Below are 17,107 nucleotides of genomic sequence, written 5' to 3' on the forward strand. Positions count from 1 at the left end.
TCTAAGACATAACAAAGCTTTGTTGGGCTACTCTCTAAAGCTAGGAACTTAACCGTAATTCAGAGATTCTGGATTGAAAATTCAATAAAATTTCCTGGATGGGAAACTAAATCTCTTCAAACCTGGAAAACAAAGTCCAGTGGTTTGTTTTTTTAAACTTTTTTGGTCTAACACAATATAAATTACCTAATAAGTTAAGCTGTTAAGAGTAATTAACTAAATAATTTTACATTCTATTGGTGCCAGCCCTTTAAAAGAAGTGAAACATTCAGCATTAAATTAATGCTTTATGATTTTAGAGAATGCACATTTACCTAGAAATGTACTCTTTATATTATGGTTAAATCGTGTTAAAATATGAGTATCATGTTAGTAAAAAAGAAGGTATTTATTTAAGATCATATTTAGAGATCATATTTGGAAAGTAATTAGTCATGCCTTCCACAATTCATTCACATACTATTTTGTTTAATCCATATTTATTTTTAAATGTCATTTCAACAAAAAAAGAAAGTACATTGAAGGTCTAATCAACATGATACTGGTTGGCATTTCAAGTGACATGGAGCAAATAGGAGAAGATGATGAGGATGGTGATGAGGATTAGACTCCCCAGCCCGTACCTGATTAAGAAAATTTAGAGAGTAGTGCTGAGGAAGGCTGTCAGGAAGAAAGTGTAGCCCAGCCAATCATGATCCCAACAACAACTCTGGAAACAGTTAGAAATGTAACAGTGAAGGCCAATGAGGAAAGGAAACAATACAGATGGAGAAAAATATGATGTGAAGCTCCATCTGTTGATATCATTGCCAGCGTTGATGAAGGCACAGAGAACAGGATTAACATAGCAGCATAAATGTAAATTTCATCAGTTTGTCACAGATTAAATGTTTTTTTTTCTTTTCTTGCAATATTGTTTCAAACCTGAATAAAAATCAAACAGCTAAAGAAATATAATTTTCTGATTATATTTTAATTGGTCAGACTTTAAAGGGTTAAACTCTATTCAGGCTCTAAAGATTTCACATTTTTCATCGAAAAAAATGGGCTGTTTGTATGGTTGACTATGTTGATTTTCCAATAACCTCTAACTTTGGGGTTTAGGCTCATTTCTTATTTAGCTACAAGAAGATAAAATTGGAGTTGGGCTGATTTTGAATTCAGCAGATTGAAGCTCCTGTTCCTTTACATTTCTTGGGGTCAACAGTAAGTTAGTTGGAAGGAAAGAAACTCTACTGCGGTGCTGAATCTCGACAGCTTTATACCTTCTGGACATCATTATGAGATGGAAATGCACTTATAAGGTTCTTGTCAAACTAAGACTACAGTCTTTTGAAGAAGAACTAGAAAAAGCACAAGATACACAAATGCACTGAATGACTGAAGCTCTCCATTGTAATGCTGAAAACATAAAGAGGTATAGAACTGCATGTGTCACTCATAGATCACAGGAAGAAATCGCATATTTCTGTTAAATTACTGTATGTTGGCTGGGCTGTGTCTATACTGTATGGGCCGGATTTATCAAGATCCAATTTTGCGTGCAGTAATTTGCGCTCGCAAACTGGAATTTTGCGCGAGGGGTTGAACCATGGTTTGCGGGTGATTTAACAAGAGCGATTGCGTAACTGGTGGCAGGTGCAAAACTGTTGGAGACGCCCTAATTAAATGATGGTTTTGCGCGTTTTGTGGTTTGCGGCATGGCGAGTTTGGACAGCAGAAAGCGCAAAAGGAAATTCGACCCCATGGAAATGGAGGTATTGGTGGATGAAGCCAACAAACATTTAAGTGAGCTACAGCAAAGAAGTGTGACTGTCACACAGAGGAACGCTATATGTGAACAAATCTGTAATAAAGTAAATGCTGTTGGTGAAACCTTGCGAACAGTGGATGAAGTAAAAAGAAGATACCAGGATATTAGAAGGCGAACCAAAGAAAAACTGGCATATAACAAAACATCTGCGAACAAAACAGGAGGGGGCACAGTAGATGAGATGCCTCTGACCAGCATTGAGGAACAAGTACAGCTGACGCTCTGTGAGGAGCAAATCACTGGAATTGCAGCTCCAAAATGACAATTCTGGATAAACGATATGTTTTGAGGATCGTTTCCTCGTTCATTCCAAAAATATTCACACGGAGTGAAAAAATGCGTTCTCTGCGTCTCCTTGCTTCATTTCCATGTCTCCTTCTTGCGGCAATAACCGCTGCCATGTGTGCGCAATTACGCATACAGACCATTTGCACCTTCTTTTGAAACGTGTTAAATATAGAGTCAGATACCGTTAGCAAAATTGCTTTCAGGTTTGATAAATCACTTTGCGAGTGCTAAATTAATATATTTACATGTTCTCCTCCCACAAGACGCACTTTTGCGTGTAAACGCCCCATATTGCATATTCACTGCAGAAAAAGTACTAAATGGATAAGAGGCGCTATTTAGCACGTTTTAAAGACCAAATCCTTTTAGCACGCTGTTGATAGATCAGTTTGTACATTTTTTAGCGTGCGCAGTGAAATAGCTCACGTTTTTATACACGCAAACCTTTGATAGATCCGGCCCTATGTCTTGTCATGCAAAGGACCCTGTTTCCTCTTCCTACCGTCTTCCTGCCAGGACTTTTCAGACAGCGCTTATCCTGTCTAGCGCTGATCCACTTCCTCTTTTGGCTTAAGTGTCCTTATCGATTTGCCCAATTGTCAGTTTCAAACTTTGTCGGTCTTTATCCGGATTTCATTTGATTTTTACTAGTTTTCTATATGCAACAAGCTTAGGATGAAAATAGATATACAAGGGTGTGATGCACACCGCTTTAGTTTCTGTTTATGAATCCGATTTTTAGTGTGATTGTTCTCAAAAACACTATGTTAATGATGTTAATCACTAATGATTTTAATCATCTGCTTCTATGAGGGCGTACAGAGTCGCAGCTTAAAACATAACCTTTACCATTAAGCCCTCAATAGTTATTCCAAAAAAGTAAAAAAAAACAAAAACAATCCATCTTCATCAGCTTATGCCCTCGATAGTTTTGCATTCCTCCACAATTATACCACCAGAATAATTTTGATCCTATTGGAAACTGAGTGGTTCGTTGATATTTTGACACATCTAGAAGTATCAGTTAATCATACATTTTGCCTGTCTTTAGTAATCATAGAAGACTGGTTTGGGAGAAAACAATAAAACATTGAGAGGAAATATGACAACAGGACATTAGTGGTGGTCTATGTCCTAAAATATAATAGAATAGATAATATAATAGACAATATAATACACATTGTATAATAGACAATACATTCAAATGTGTCCAAGTATTCTTAAATTCAAAAAATTACTGATATTGCATGTAGTATTATTAATCTACCTTCAAAAAAGGGTTTCAATAATTTCTGTAAATATGTTGAAATGTCTTCTATGAAAACAGATAATCAGTGCATCTAAGCTTCTAAAATGAGTTTTAAGTTTTATCTTTTTTAAATTACCGGTAACTCATGACTATAATTTAGAAACTTTTTTATTTTTAATTTATGCCACATGCCTTCAAATGTTGCACTACAGGCAGCAGTGCACTACATGCGTCTTGTCTTCTGAATGATCATTAAAATAATTTAATGGCAAAATAACATTTCAAATACAGCTTATAAACACAGGGACTGTTTTTACCATCTTTCAAAAAAAGAGGCATAATACATTTATATGATCTTACTCTAGATTACTGTCTGTTGTAACGTAATGGTAAAAAAACAGTATTCAACTCCTAAAGGTTTTGCAGGTTTTCTTTGGTGTATTTCAGTCTGAAATCTCCTCTTTTCAACTTTATTTATTTATTTTGCTTTCTCAAGGTTGAAATTGCATCATTTTTTACTGTGACATCTATATAATTTCAGACACAGGGCCCATTTTTCTCAAAGGCATTCACTAAGTTTCATAGCTTTTGTTGCTTCTACTCAAGCCTCTTCTTTACCTAGCCCATGAGTGGTGCGAAAGGTTGGTGCTTTAGCTGTATACTTAAAATACAATGTAGTACTGTTAGGCAGTATTTGGCCTCTTGAAGATTTCTTGTTTTTCTTTTTTTTATGTAAATGTTTCAGATCCAAAATGGAGCACAAATTATCATAAGAGTGCATTGATGCCCCTTCCAGCAGATCACAGTTAACTCAAAGCTATATCTAAAGATCTGCAGGATTTTATATTCTCACTTAAAGTTGCAGTTCATTATTCAGCAATGGCAAAGTAAGTGGGTAAAATTTCCTGTATGGAAGAGTTCAAAGGCAAAAGCTGTTGTCCCACATTGCCAAAATAGACATCATGCTGATAAGCAAGACTGTTGGAAAAAGACAAAAAGAAAAACTTTGGAAGGTGTATTTGCAGATGCATATTGTTTGAAAATAAAAGCTGGATTGAGAAATTAAAATTGTACTGACAGTTTAAGATAGTGGGAGTACTTTGATGTTCTGGAGGCTGCTTTGCTGCTTCAGGATCTGTAAAACTTGCAGTGGAAACATGAAAAGTCTGGACGGAGAAAAATAGTCCAGCAGTTCGTGTCATGCTGAATGACAGCAATCCAAAAGGCTCTGAGTAGTTCAACAAATTATATGAAATGTTTCTAGATGGCATAGTTAAAGCACACACTTTATATTTGATGCTATTATGATCTTGTTACTGATGACAAGTTTAATTACCCATTTCATTCACCCGTCCAATTCTGCCCGGTTTCTCATTACTTCTCATCCAATCCACCTGCTCCTGCCTCTATTTAAGTTGCTTGCATCTAGTCATCAGTGCCAGATTAGTGTTGTTATTTCTTGCCAGTGGTGAGGGTGTTCTTAAAGTGCTTTTTGTGTTTCTGATTTCCTTATCTGGACCTGTTCTTAACCATTAAGTCTGCCTTTTCCTATCTGAATGGTTTGCCTGAACTGTCTTTGGACTCCTGGATCTCTGAGCCTGCCTGTTCCTTTTCTGATTTGTTTACCTGGCTTTGAATTCCTGCATGTTACCCAAGGTTGCAGCTTCTGGGACTCTCTGGGCGGTGCCCACCGCATCTTGTTGGCAGCCCACTGGCTGGATCCCACCTCCCTCTTGACTACGGACTGAACTTGTTAACCAGTTTCCTGCCTCAGATGTCCTAGCAGCTGTTATCACAGACTTTTTTATTCTGATAAACACTTTTTGAGTAATTACAGTGTCTGTCTTGCCTTAAATACTGAGTCCTCGGTTCTGAGCTGTGACAGATGCAGATACTTTGGCAAGACCTTCTTCTATAATTAAAGACATTCTGCACAGAAACAAGAACCAGAATTACTCCTCAGCAGTTTAAAAGAGTCTTTGCTATTTATCATAAATGTTTAATGTGATTTCTTGATGTCAATTGTAGAAAAACCAGATAATATGTTTGATCTCACATTCACATAAGGCCAGGTCGGTATCGCTAGCTTTTTTTCCATTTAATAAAGTTTCTTATTTTATTTACACAGATTTTTTTTTCTTTAAAAACATTTGTTTGATATTGAACATCCGTGTGTTGAAAAACCAAATACTGAATATCTGTGGAGAGAGGCAAATGTTTGTTTTTCATAGCATCGTATTATTAAGCTGCTGCAAAACCATCACCATGTTTGCTTTCCATAAAAAATGTATCCAACATGAACCCAAGTGGATTTGTACATTTCTGAATCAACCCTACAGCAACAATCCATGCAGTAATAATTATGTTTTGTTGAAATGCTACTGAGGGAAAAATATAAATAATGCTCAGCAGGGAGCTGGTTGTGGCTGCTTATTTGGAGTAGAAAAAAATGTATTTTAGAAATGAGTTTATATTCACTTGTCTCAGAAATCATTCATGTTTCAGTAACCCAGTGTGTCAAAGTTACTGCTCCTTTACCTTTCAAGAATGACTTCTGGAAACTGTTACTCCTGTTATATTTGTTGCAGAATGTAATCCTTTTTGAGGGGTTTAAACTCATACATTGATGAGTGCATGTGTGCAAGTATTCAGCAGGCATAAAATGGGAACAAACCAAATGACCTCCATATCCCATTAATGCAAAACAAAAAAAACCTAAACTCTGGCTCAATATGGATCTTTTTTTCTCATTTTTGCACCCCTAAAGAAATCTACTTCCATAATTTAGATCCTCAGGACTCCATACACTCCAGGGGAGTGTTTATACGTCCTGTGGATCTGGGTCATAAAGATTTATGACTGGCTAAGAATGGAGGATAAACCCAGCATTACAAATGAAGGTGGAGGATGGCTCCATAAATAAAAAACAAATAAAATCCACACAAGGGAAACAAAACGCTTTGGGCAAGTCAACAAATGAAAATGCAGGCTAACTCCTTTAGCAGGTTACCTTTTTGTATTATAACAAACACATTAAATTAGTATTGTGTTTGTATAAACAGATATAATAAAGAATGGATAGGCATTTGCCTTCCTCTACTGCTTTTGGTATGTAAAATAATTCCATGTGATTGTTACTCTTTATGGTATTTCAATGTTGCACAGTTACAGTATGGCTAATATGATAGCTTTTGTTTGAGCGTATTGATTTATGTTTAAGCATGCTAATGTTTTGGTCAAACTATGTCTGGATAGAATTTAGAGATTTTTTCTGTGGTTAGGGGATTTCATCAGGTCTTTTATTGCATTGGAACAACAACAGCTTTTTGCTCTGCTGTCCTTAAAAAGTGTTGAATTAAAGGAGAGGATATATATTGGCTTATTGAAAATGAAACGGTACAACAACAACTTTGTATTTTACTGAGAAATATTGATAAGGAGAAAGAAAAGAGTATATGATTTTAACTATTCAAGCAGATACCAATAGATAGTAATTTCTAGTGCAATTTATTCCTTTTAAAGCTACAATGTGTAACTGTCAGGGACATCTTATGGTAAGACTGCAGAGTGCAGCAACCTGTATTCAATGGCTTTGGACATTGGCAAGACCCTTAACCCTACACTGCTCCTCTGTAGAGTTAAGGGACACTCAGGTAGGCTGTGGGGATTGAACCAGGTACTTGCAACCTTCTCAGAGCACAAGCGCACTGCTCTAACCACTAGGCCAACACTCCATTTATAGATAATGTATTACATTGTCTATAAATAAACCCATTTATTGATGATATAATATATTTAAGTCAGTAAATCCCTTTAATTTTTTCACACTGTACTTTTAAATTTTGACCTATAGGTAGGTCGAGTCGAGCTTTGTTTATTTTATATTTTAGCATAAATACATTCGTTCTATGAAGAACTCATAGTTTTTTGTTTTAAATAACATTAGTTTACCAAAACATGATCATTTACCTAAACTGAAAAGCAAGAAGAGGAGAATATTAATCACAGGAGCTGCCAGGCTGTCCAGGGAGGAGCTGCAGTGATTCACAGCTCAGGTTCGACGATCAGTCAAAATGAAAAATATTTGCTGTCAATGAATTTAGCCTTAATGGAAAACCGGCAAAGACAAAGATTTTATTGCAAGACAGTCATCAATTTTGTTTTCAGCTTGACATCATATATCTACCGAAAGGGACAGACCAAACGTGGAAGAAGATTCTCTGATCAGATCAAGTAGTTTTTTTCCTTTCGCTTATACTGTTGTTTTGTGGAAACTTCAACACTAAACAAACCATTCTCATTAAGATGTTCCAAGATGATGATAAACCTAATTGAAGCCAAATACCTAACAGTATCAGAGGAAAAAGCTGCTACAGGCTGCAGAAGACCTAAGACTGTGGATACATCCAAGTACAGCAAATCAGTAAGGAAATGTGTCTGTGTTCGCTGAGGTAAATACTCTCCGAATAGTCCTGGCACTAAGGCTCCCTCTAAATAGCTTTCTGGCATAGCCTCTCCATGTTTCTATTCGGCATTTAGGAGCTATACAGTTCCCCACAATCCTTTGTGTGGCAGGCCATATACGCAGAAACTCTATGAGTGTAAGCTGTTCAAATTGAGGACAATATTACTCAGGCACAGGAAACATTTGGTGCCTCTTTAAAAGAGTAAAAAACACCCTTTTGATAGAGCTGTTTTTTCAAGAGCAGAATTTCTCAATTCACATTTGGATAAATTGAAATCCACTCACTTAACCCTTCTTTAGAATCCAGCTTCCTTTTTTGGTACCAGTGCCATTTGTTTGATAGCAGACAGACAGGAAGTGGGGTTGAGAGCAGGAAGACATGCAGCAAAGATAAGCAGGCTGCGACTCACAACTGTTAAAGATGCATTAAGGATTCCATACGTGGCTTTACACCCACGCGATTGATGCACCCCTTGGTACCTTTCAAAAACTCTTTAGAGGAGTATAGGAGTATATATGATCAGAAAAGTCGGAACAAACATGGCAGAGAAAATAGAAACTTTTACTCAAGTTCCACCCTCTAAATTGATTGCTCGACTGCTTGCTTAAAGGGGTCATAGAATGATTATATGGGTATTTGGTGCTGGTCCTTAAGGTCTCTGAATAGGGTGTTGGGCTGAAAATGGCATAATCTGCTGTTCTATGAGCCCTAATGCAAGCCTGGTTAAAAGCCTAGAATGAAACTACAGGTTTTCTTCCTTTTATGGTTTGCTCATGCATATTTAGCTCCAAGAACTTTCAGGAGACTTGGGATGTCTGTTGCCGGCCCCCAGCCCCCCTCCTCCGGCTAAGAACATGCGTCTCATTGCTCTCTGCTGAGGTCCGGTTCAGTCAGTGGCCCAGCAGTCGGCACTTCATACCCCCACCCCCCACCTTTAGCCAGTGAACCATTTGGCTGGTCTGTTTGTCAATTTCGAGGCATGACTGAAGTACAGGCCAGAACCAAATAAGGCAACATCCCTGAATTGACGTCAATTCGGTGCTTTGTTTGAATTCGCCAGTTTTATGGTGGAAGTTTAGAATTGTGAGATTTGCAGAGAAAGGAGGTGTCGATGGGGTTTAAACTTCACTGTACGTCCATTTCACCCACTGAACTATTGTTATTCATCTATGACAATGTAAACTCGGTTTTGCGTTCTATGACTCCTTCAAAATATGCATCTGTCAACTCAGAGTTTAACAAAAAAAGCTATTTTTGAGGAAAATGCTACAAACTCAGTTGGCCCAGCCTACCTTACAGAGTTTAACAAAAATGCAATATTTCTTCACCTGTATTCTGTGTGGACACATGCAGATAATCACTGTCTTTCTATTTGAATGTTTACTTCATGTAACCCACTTTGAATCGTCCTTGTACTGAATTATGCTATATAAATGAACTTTCCTTGCCTTGTCTGTTTTATGGAGAGCTGTTGTCCCAATTTGACACGCATCATCTTGCATGTAAGAGCTGTTGGAAGGGATAAAGGCTTTCTGGGTTTGGCACAGCAGTTTGGCCTTTCCTACCCACTAAAATGTCCATACTGTTGACCCAACAAATTACTGTATTTGGATTGAGGGTGTGTTGTACTGTAGGTTCGACCTTTAACAACCTAAAAAATACAACCAGAAAAAACAAAAATGTAACTTTTGAGACCGCTTTTGAGACACTCCCCAAAAGACAGAAAATACATAAACCCTTCATTTTAAATTGCCTGGAACATTTGGTGCAATCTTCGTTTGGTGATGGCATCTATTGAATTCCTTAAAACCTCCACTTGAAGCCCTCTGTTCCCAGTAGCCTCTTTAGGAGTTACAGCATCGCTGGTGTTTTATGTATTTTTCAAAGAGCACCTGGAAGGAAAACAAATCATTTTAGTCCTAAATTTAATAATACATGTGTCAGACCTGGAATCCAGGCATTCCATTTCACTGCTCTGATACAAGATGAAATATTGCCCAGGCAGCATTAAACAGCCATCCATATTACAGGAGTCTCATGACAAACTGTTAGCCATGTCTTTGGTACCTGCAGGGTGATGAATGTTGGTGAAAATTAATAGTTACATGCCAGAACAAGATGTGCAGTCAATCTAAAAAAGTGATGCTTCACAGAGAAAATCGTCTCAAAAAGTCTTTGCCAACAAAATAACTGAATAAAGAATTTATGGTCTCCTGGGACACAATCAAAGCTCTCAATCAGTAACAGAACATTTCAGAATACCCTGCATCTAAAGATATTTGAAAGGGGATGCTTCCACATGTGGCCTTTATTTAGCTGTTGACCATAAATAATAATCCATTCTGTTTTTTCTGGGATCCTAAAGTTGGCTTTCTTATTTATTCTAAGATGCAGTTTCATTCCTCCTTGATGGCTTTCTTCCTGCCACAGGCAAAGTACGCAGGGAAATGCTCAACGGTAAACAAGGACAGCTCAGAGTCTCTGCTTACATCCCCTGTCTGCGTATCAGGAGGAATTTGTTGTGAAAGGGAATCTTGGTGGCTCTACGTGTTCAGACTTTAAAACAAAACATTTGTGAATTTACTCTAAATCCATTCATACTGCACTATTTTGTTTTATTTCTGATATTTCTAGTTTTATGATAAAACCCCAAGACCTGTTGATGCGACTGGGAAAGATCTGCCAAAACCTTCAAATGGATATTAAAAAAAAGAAACATCCTTATTTCAGAATATTCAATCAGTGAGAGAGGAGAGAAAATCACTAGTGTCTTGCTAGTGTAATGCTTTCTACATCCTCTTTTAAACAGCTGGACGACACTTGATCCTCTCCAACAAAATTTGGAGCAGACAGAGGGAGCAATCTTTAACCATTCTTTTTTCAAATCTTTTGTCAAAAAGATCCAGAATCCTCTCTTATACTCTACTAAATTCAACTAAGTGAAATGAGCAGATCTGAGGACTAAGAATTTATTGGAAGCAGTGTCTGTACTGTAGTGTTTGTTGCAGATAACTTTCTTCAATTTAATTCCATTAGAGTAAAATCACATTTCGAAGCAAGTCTTTGCAAAGATTTTTTAAACCCCACATTTACTTATGATAGATAAGCCCTTTACCACTATGTTTACTTTAAACATAACAAAAAATGATTTGGATGTAGACGTCATGATACCAAACTTTCCTCAGAGCTGCAGGTGCAGCATTTCTCAAACACTGAGCTTTGGAAATGTTTTGTTTCAATCTCCCTCATCATCTGATTTGGAGGCAAAATTCGCTCGATTGTCAGTCATAGGATTTCTACTTATCGCTCTGACTTGAGGTGTGAGATTAACAATTCACTGAGCCACTACATGACTTATGAAGATCAGCACACATTGGCTCTATTAACAGGCAGTGCTGGGAATACTACTACCTAGTTACAAGTTACTTCCCAAAAAATGTAACTGAGTTGGTAACTCAGTTTTTGTATAGTTTTTTACTCAGTTACTCAGTTTCTGCACATTCAAAATAAATGTTTACTAATTAAAGTAACTATCTAGTTAGGTTTTATGATCAAAACTGTTAAATATTTCTGATAAATTTCCTGTTTTTTTAACTTTAAATACATGTAAAGTAAGAAGTTTTTGTTTAAAAAAAGTAATAAAGGGAGTACACATGAGAAACATTGCATGCTAATCTGCATCATTTTGGTTTATTTGATGGGGCAAAAGAGAACATATTTATGAAGATATTATTATGGTTTTCTGTTTGTAATTAAAGAACAATGAGGCAAATTTGATATTTTAGGACTTTATATTTTCAAACGTTGAGAGGCTTCAATAATTTAATTTGAGGGAAAAGGTTATATTGTGTATGTGGAAAAATTTTTGGATCTTTGAGTTAATCTCATAAAAAACAGCAATACCAAAAGGGTTGCATTTATATTTTTGTTGAGTGTATGTAACACTGTTACTCCATACTACTAGGTTTTTTTATGCACAATTTCTAACCTTAGTAATGCAGCATTTTTTTTTGTTATAGAGACTGCAGAAATATATTCTTATGCATACTTGTCCCTACTGTACATATCCCCTTTTAACTGTATTTGTGCTTCTTCTGAACTTCTGATTTTTGTGAGGAATAATTTCTTTTCTCTGCTGTTCACTCAATGTCCACATTGATGTTATTCCCTCATTTAACAAAGAACTCTGATTGGATACAAAATGTCTTAAAGTGGAAGGATTAGGACCAGTCCAGTGGTTTTCCAAAGATTTTTCTAGTGGGTCTCAAAGCAGCTTGAGATCTCCAAATTAGGTCTTATTTTTGGTTTGGCTTTTTCTTACTGGCCCAAAATCCTGCTGACACTGTTTCTTTTCTCCATGATTGTCTTGATTCATAAGTTGGAGCTTAAAAGACTGTAGAAAAATAAATCTAACTCTAAAGGAAACAGAGGTAGTTTGACATAATTTTCTGGTGTTATTTAGTATATTTTTTCAAAGGGAACTGGCAAAAGAACAAGAAAAGCAATGTAAAAGCTTACTAAATTAAAATTTCCATTTAGAGTCAACCTTTTTTCTGTATTTTCTAAATTTATCGTTTTTATTTTCCATACTTCGTCTGACTTCAACTGCTAAAAGTATCTATATTTCCTCTTCTTACAGAGTCAGGCATTGGCCCACTACAAGGGCACCAAACATGCCAAGAAGCTAAAATCGCTGGAAACCCCAAAGAGTAAGCTCAAAGGCTCAGCAGTCACCAAGGAAACTGCTAGCCAGGAGACTGCCAAGGGCATCAACACCTTGCAGGTCCCCAACGGCACCGACAGGAAAGGTCTGTGTTATCCTGCCCTCCACACATTCCCCGACACACACTCTATAGGTTTATGCAGCTGAGGTAGTTCAACAGCATCAACCCTAAAATACATCTTATTTCATTTAAGGAGTCTGACTTTGTTACACGAGCTTGTAATCCCTTTAGGACTTGGATGAACTCCCTCTGGATCCTATAAGGGGAAACTGCCAGGTTACAGGGAGCATATCAGATTTTTTAAGCCTGAGAGGTTTTGTGGAAGTCAGAGACAGAGAGGCCAGAAGTACTTTTTATTTTATCTAGAGTTACAAAGCGGCTTTTACCCTACAAATACTAGATAATCATTGACATATTTTCTTATCACCCTCTCAGGTCCTTTGGTCCCTATTTACCCCTGTAAAATATGTCAAAACCTGACATTCACCAAGTGAATGTCAGCAAATGGGAATACAGTATAAGGCTGCTTAAGAAAATAGCAGAGCCATAATTTTTCTGTACTACCTGAAAAATTTACCTGAAAATATGTTTAAAGATTTAGCTTTTCTGTGAATGCCTGCACTAATATTTAGTTGCATAAGCAGCTGCTTCACATCTGTGAGTTCACCAACTGCTGGCACCCGTGCACAGGTGTAACTGCCCAGAATGAATGTCCTGCATTCCACAGTTTTTGTGCATGTATTGTTTTGCCTCAGAAACATCATGTTTCATGTACACCCAGAACCAGGGACGGGGTAGCTGCTCCACAGTGTTATTCTTTCTGCTCTGCTTAGAGGAAACGCCTTCTTCCACTTGCATTAATTCAAGATAAATAGTCTTGATGCCATAGCATGAGAAATATCCCCATATTATGTTAGCTGAGCCACCATCTTGCAAATTGACTCACTCCATTGGACCTGAAACAACATTCTTCCCGTCAATCAATAAAATGTTGCTCTGTTTCTATTTAGACCAATTAATATGATTTTTAAAAGTAGTTTTTCTTAAGTTACTTTAAAACTTTGACTATAAACAATTATATGTAGATTACCTAAAGTACAGTGGTTTTCCTATTCAAAGTAATGTTACTAATTAGATTGTATATTCTTCTTAAAGAGTTTTCAACATATCCGCCCATAAGGGTTGTAGTTTACAGGCAATAAAAGTAGCAGGCAGGTAGGTGGCGCTGTAGTTGTGTCTTTACTATACATTGCTATAGGCTCTTTTAGTGCGACTAACTGTATGTGCTTTCTTTCACCACTTCTGACATGAAAACTGTCTCTGAATTCGTCTGCTTAACTGTTTTTTTTTTTCTGGACTGAGCCTCAGCTAGTTTACAGTTACATTTTCTAACAAAGAAAGTTTTCATGGATCAGTGCATTCTATTTGTGTGTTTTCTTGTGTATTTTTGGACTCCCAGTCAGCCTCTGCAAAAGGCCACTCATACTTAGCCTGGTTCTGCTTTCCTCTCCACACTTTGTGCATACATGCTTGGTGTGAGGGATTGCTAAAGCCAACAACAGTGCGAGAAAATGTTTTCTGCTTTTTGTTTTGTTAGATAGAGAATTTTTAACCAGTCTGTGATTTGATTTTCTTTGTAAAGTGCCTTGGATGATGTGTAATGAACGGGCGCTATCTATCTATCTATCTATCTATCTATCTATCTATCTATCTATCTATCTATCTATCTATCTATCTATCTATCTATCTATCTATCTATNTATCTATCTATATATATCTATATATATATATATATATATATATATATATATATATATATATATATATAAACTGTATTGAGTTGATTCAAGTAGCATATGTGATCAGAAATTGGAAATATACTAAAGGAAGCTGAATCTATAGGATATTTTCCTTTCATATGTCAGTTTTTTTCACCTGCCACTTTTAAGTAGATTTTTTTTTGAATGGATGTAAATATAATCAGTTAAGCAAAACTCAATGCTTAAAAAAGCGTCCTTTGCCACATGTCTCACCCTTTTTTCCTGTCAGCCTACTGTCAGAAAAATGAGCCACTAGTGCTGAAAAAACTCCAAAAAAAAAAAAGAAAGTTGAATAAGTAAATAATATTGGGTAGCAAGTGACAAATGTTTTAAGTCACCCACGGCAATGTGATATACAATAATGGAATGTTTGGAGGGTTTGCATCAAGAAAGTTCTTTAAGTTTCTTTAAAGGAATGCTGCTTTACACAAAGTTATCTGAAAGGTTCAAAATAGTCGTTCTTGGTGAAGATAGTTGAGTATGTTTTGTTCCAAATAGTTGGAATAATTATATATTTGAACAATATCTTTAATTGTTTAATGAGGTTTGAAAATGTATTCAAACAAGATAAGAGATATGAGCATTTTTTAACTTCAATAGCAGTGAGTACTTTAAGTATTACAAGACATTTTATTTGATCTAATTTGCCATATTTTTTTAGTCAAAATTTGGAAGGAAATGCTTTTTTGTGCAGAGAAGTGGATCTTCCCGTATTTGTTTGCAGGCTGTGGTCTAAATCCTGCTATCTTGGCCAGGTGTTTGCTTTGTGGTGTTTTCCTGGATAAAACACGCTTTAAATGGAAAGCAAAAAAAAAAAAAAGAAAACAACTGTCACTTCCAGCGACTGATGGGAACCAGATGCTGATTATTTTGCTGCTCCATGTTGGCAACCATTTGCATTGGTGATAAGTCCTTCTCTGTCTGCTGAACTAACACATGTGCAGGATAATATAATCATCTCTAAGCCTCCTAAAATTATTTGTTGAAGCTGGCACTTTGACTGTGGAAATTTAGAAAAGAACTGGAGAGACAGTGAGCAGTCCCAAATTCACCAGTATTCTTGACTTGTTCAACATTAAACATACCGGTATATATATATATATATATATAGGTGTCATAAGGAACATAAAAATAAATGACTACTTTTGGCATTTAATGCAGCTAACCCTAACCCTTTTTTTAGAGAGGTACTTTCTACCTATAAAAATGTCAAAGCTAAGTTGTGCTCCCTGGTTCTAAAGCTTTTGCTGCTTTGTAGGTGTCTTCTGCAGCTGCAGCTCTGTAGGATTATTTCTCTCTTAAAGTGAGAAATATATTTTGTAATTTTGGTTTGTAAAACTATTTTTCATTATAGAAAAAAATTTACTGCTGCAGAACTGGGCTGAAATGACTTGCACATTTATGCTGTTATTTCAGTATGTGTCACTTTTAAATAGTATGGATCTGAGTTTTGACCCAGCCTAAGACTTTCCATTTCTGAATTCTAAGCCAACTCTTGCTGGATTTATTGGTATGTTTTGGGTCATTTTAGTGTAGCAGGGTCTAGTTCTGCTTAAGCTTTATTCAGCTTTATTCAGCTCTGGTAAAGTCACCCTTCAGTCATAGACAATTTCATGAGATTGTGAATTTTTTTGGACAGCTTTATATTCTTCGTTATACTCAAATGATGCTACTTTCTTTTTTCGTTAGAGTCCAGAAAGCCTATCAGAACTTTTACTGTACTGTACTTCAATAGAAAAAAAGACAAACTAATGGTGCATTCACAATTATGGTGAATCCCATACTTGAAGCGGAAGATTTACGTGTAATACCTAGCATCTGTTACATGCATGCAACAGTCACGCTTCAAGTGGTGTAATGGACGCGTTTCTAAAGATGCAAGTAGCATAATTAAGGGGATTACAGTAAAATGACAGCTATGCCACACCTGCAACAGATGTGTAGATACTGTTGCTAGATTTGAAACATTACAACTTTTTTTTTCAAGAAGCATTGCTGAAAGAAATCAGGGACTGATTTCCAACCAATCAAAAGAAAAAGTAAAAAACTGCAACAGAGACTTTTTTTTAAAATTTTATTTAAATGGAAGATAAAACACTGGAATTTTCAAGGTTGTGCTCCAACCACCATCAGACTTCAGATCTAGATGTCACACAGCAACAGAACTTTTACTGAAGTAAAACTGGATGGTGGAATTTCAGTAAGTTTTTGATTGTGTTATACAATATTATGTCTACATCATGACACTATGAAGGAATTAAGGAAAAACTGAGCAGAGCCATTTTTAACGGCCTTTCTAGTGTGTTGTACGTTATTTCTGTAGAGAAATCGTTGTGTGTGTGTATGGTGGGTGCCTGAAACATGACTTTTAGATTTCAGTGGTTTTAATATGATTGTAATATAAGGGTTCAGAGTTCAGGAGCTTTTGGCCATTCAGAAAACCATGAGGGAGTCAGATATGCACACGAAATATTACTTCAACTAAAGTCATTCAACTAAAATGGAACAAAATAAGATCAACCAGACACACCCCCATTTTAAACAAGTATTTCTCGAGTAAGTAAGACTATAATGGACCAACCAGGTTTAGCCGAACCAAAGTCTGGTGTTTGTGTGGATGGTATTGAGATGCAAAATGGTATTAAGGAGGAGGCTTACACTTTGGAATAAGCTTATTTCAGCTTCTTTAATCTATCTATCTATCTATCTATCTATCTATCTATCTATCTATCTATCTATCTATCTAT

At 36.3% G+C, this 17,107-nt stretch overlaps 1 protein-coding gene across 1 annotated transcript in view; it reads left to right on the forward strand.

Moving 5' to 3' along the window:
• LOC107082948 (zinc finger protein 385D-like) overlaps positions 1-17,107 on the forward strand; it is a 109,559-nt gene that overhangs the window by 57,504 nt on the left and 34,948 nt on the right. Inside the window, exon 4 of the mRNA XM_015371848.1 lies at positions 12,456-12,624. Within this exon, the coding sequence (XP_015227334.1) occupies positions 12,456-12,624 (169 nt within the window). The remainder of the gene's footprint in view (positions 1-12,455; positions 12,625-17,107) is intronic.

This window comes from Cyprinodon variegatus, unplaced genomic scaffold, assembly GCF_000732505.1.
Source record: "Cyprinodon variegatus isolate N-32 unplaced genomic scaffold, C_variegatus-1.0 Scaffold66, whole genome shotgun sequence".
Classification (NCBI taxonomy): Eukaryota; Metazoa; Chordata; class Actinopteri; order Cyprinodontiformes; family Cyprinodontidae; genus Cyprinodon; species Cyprinodon variegatus.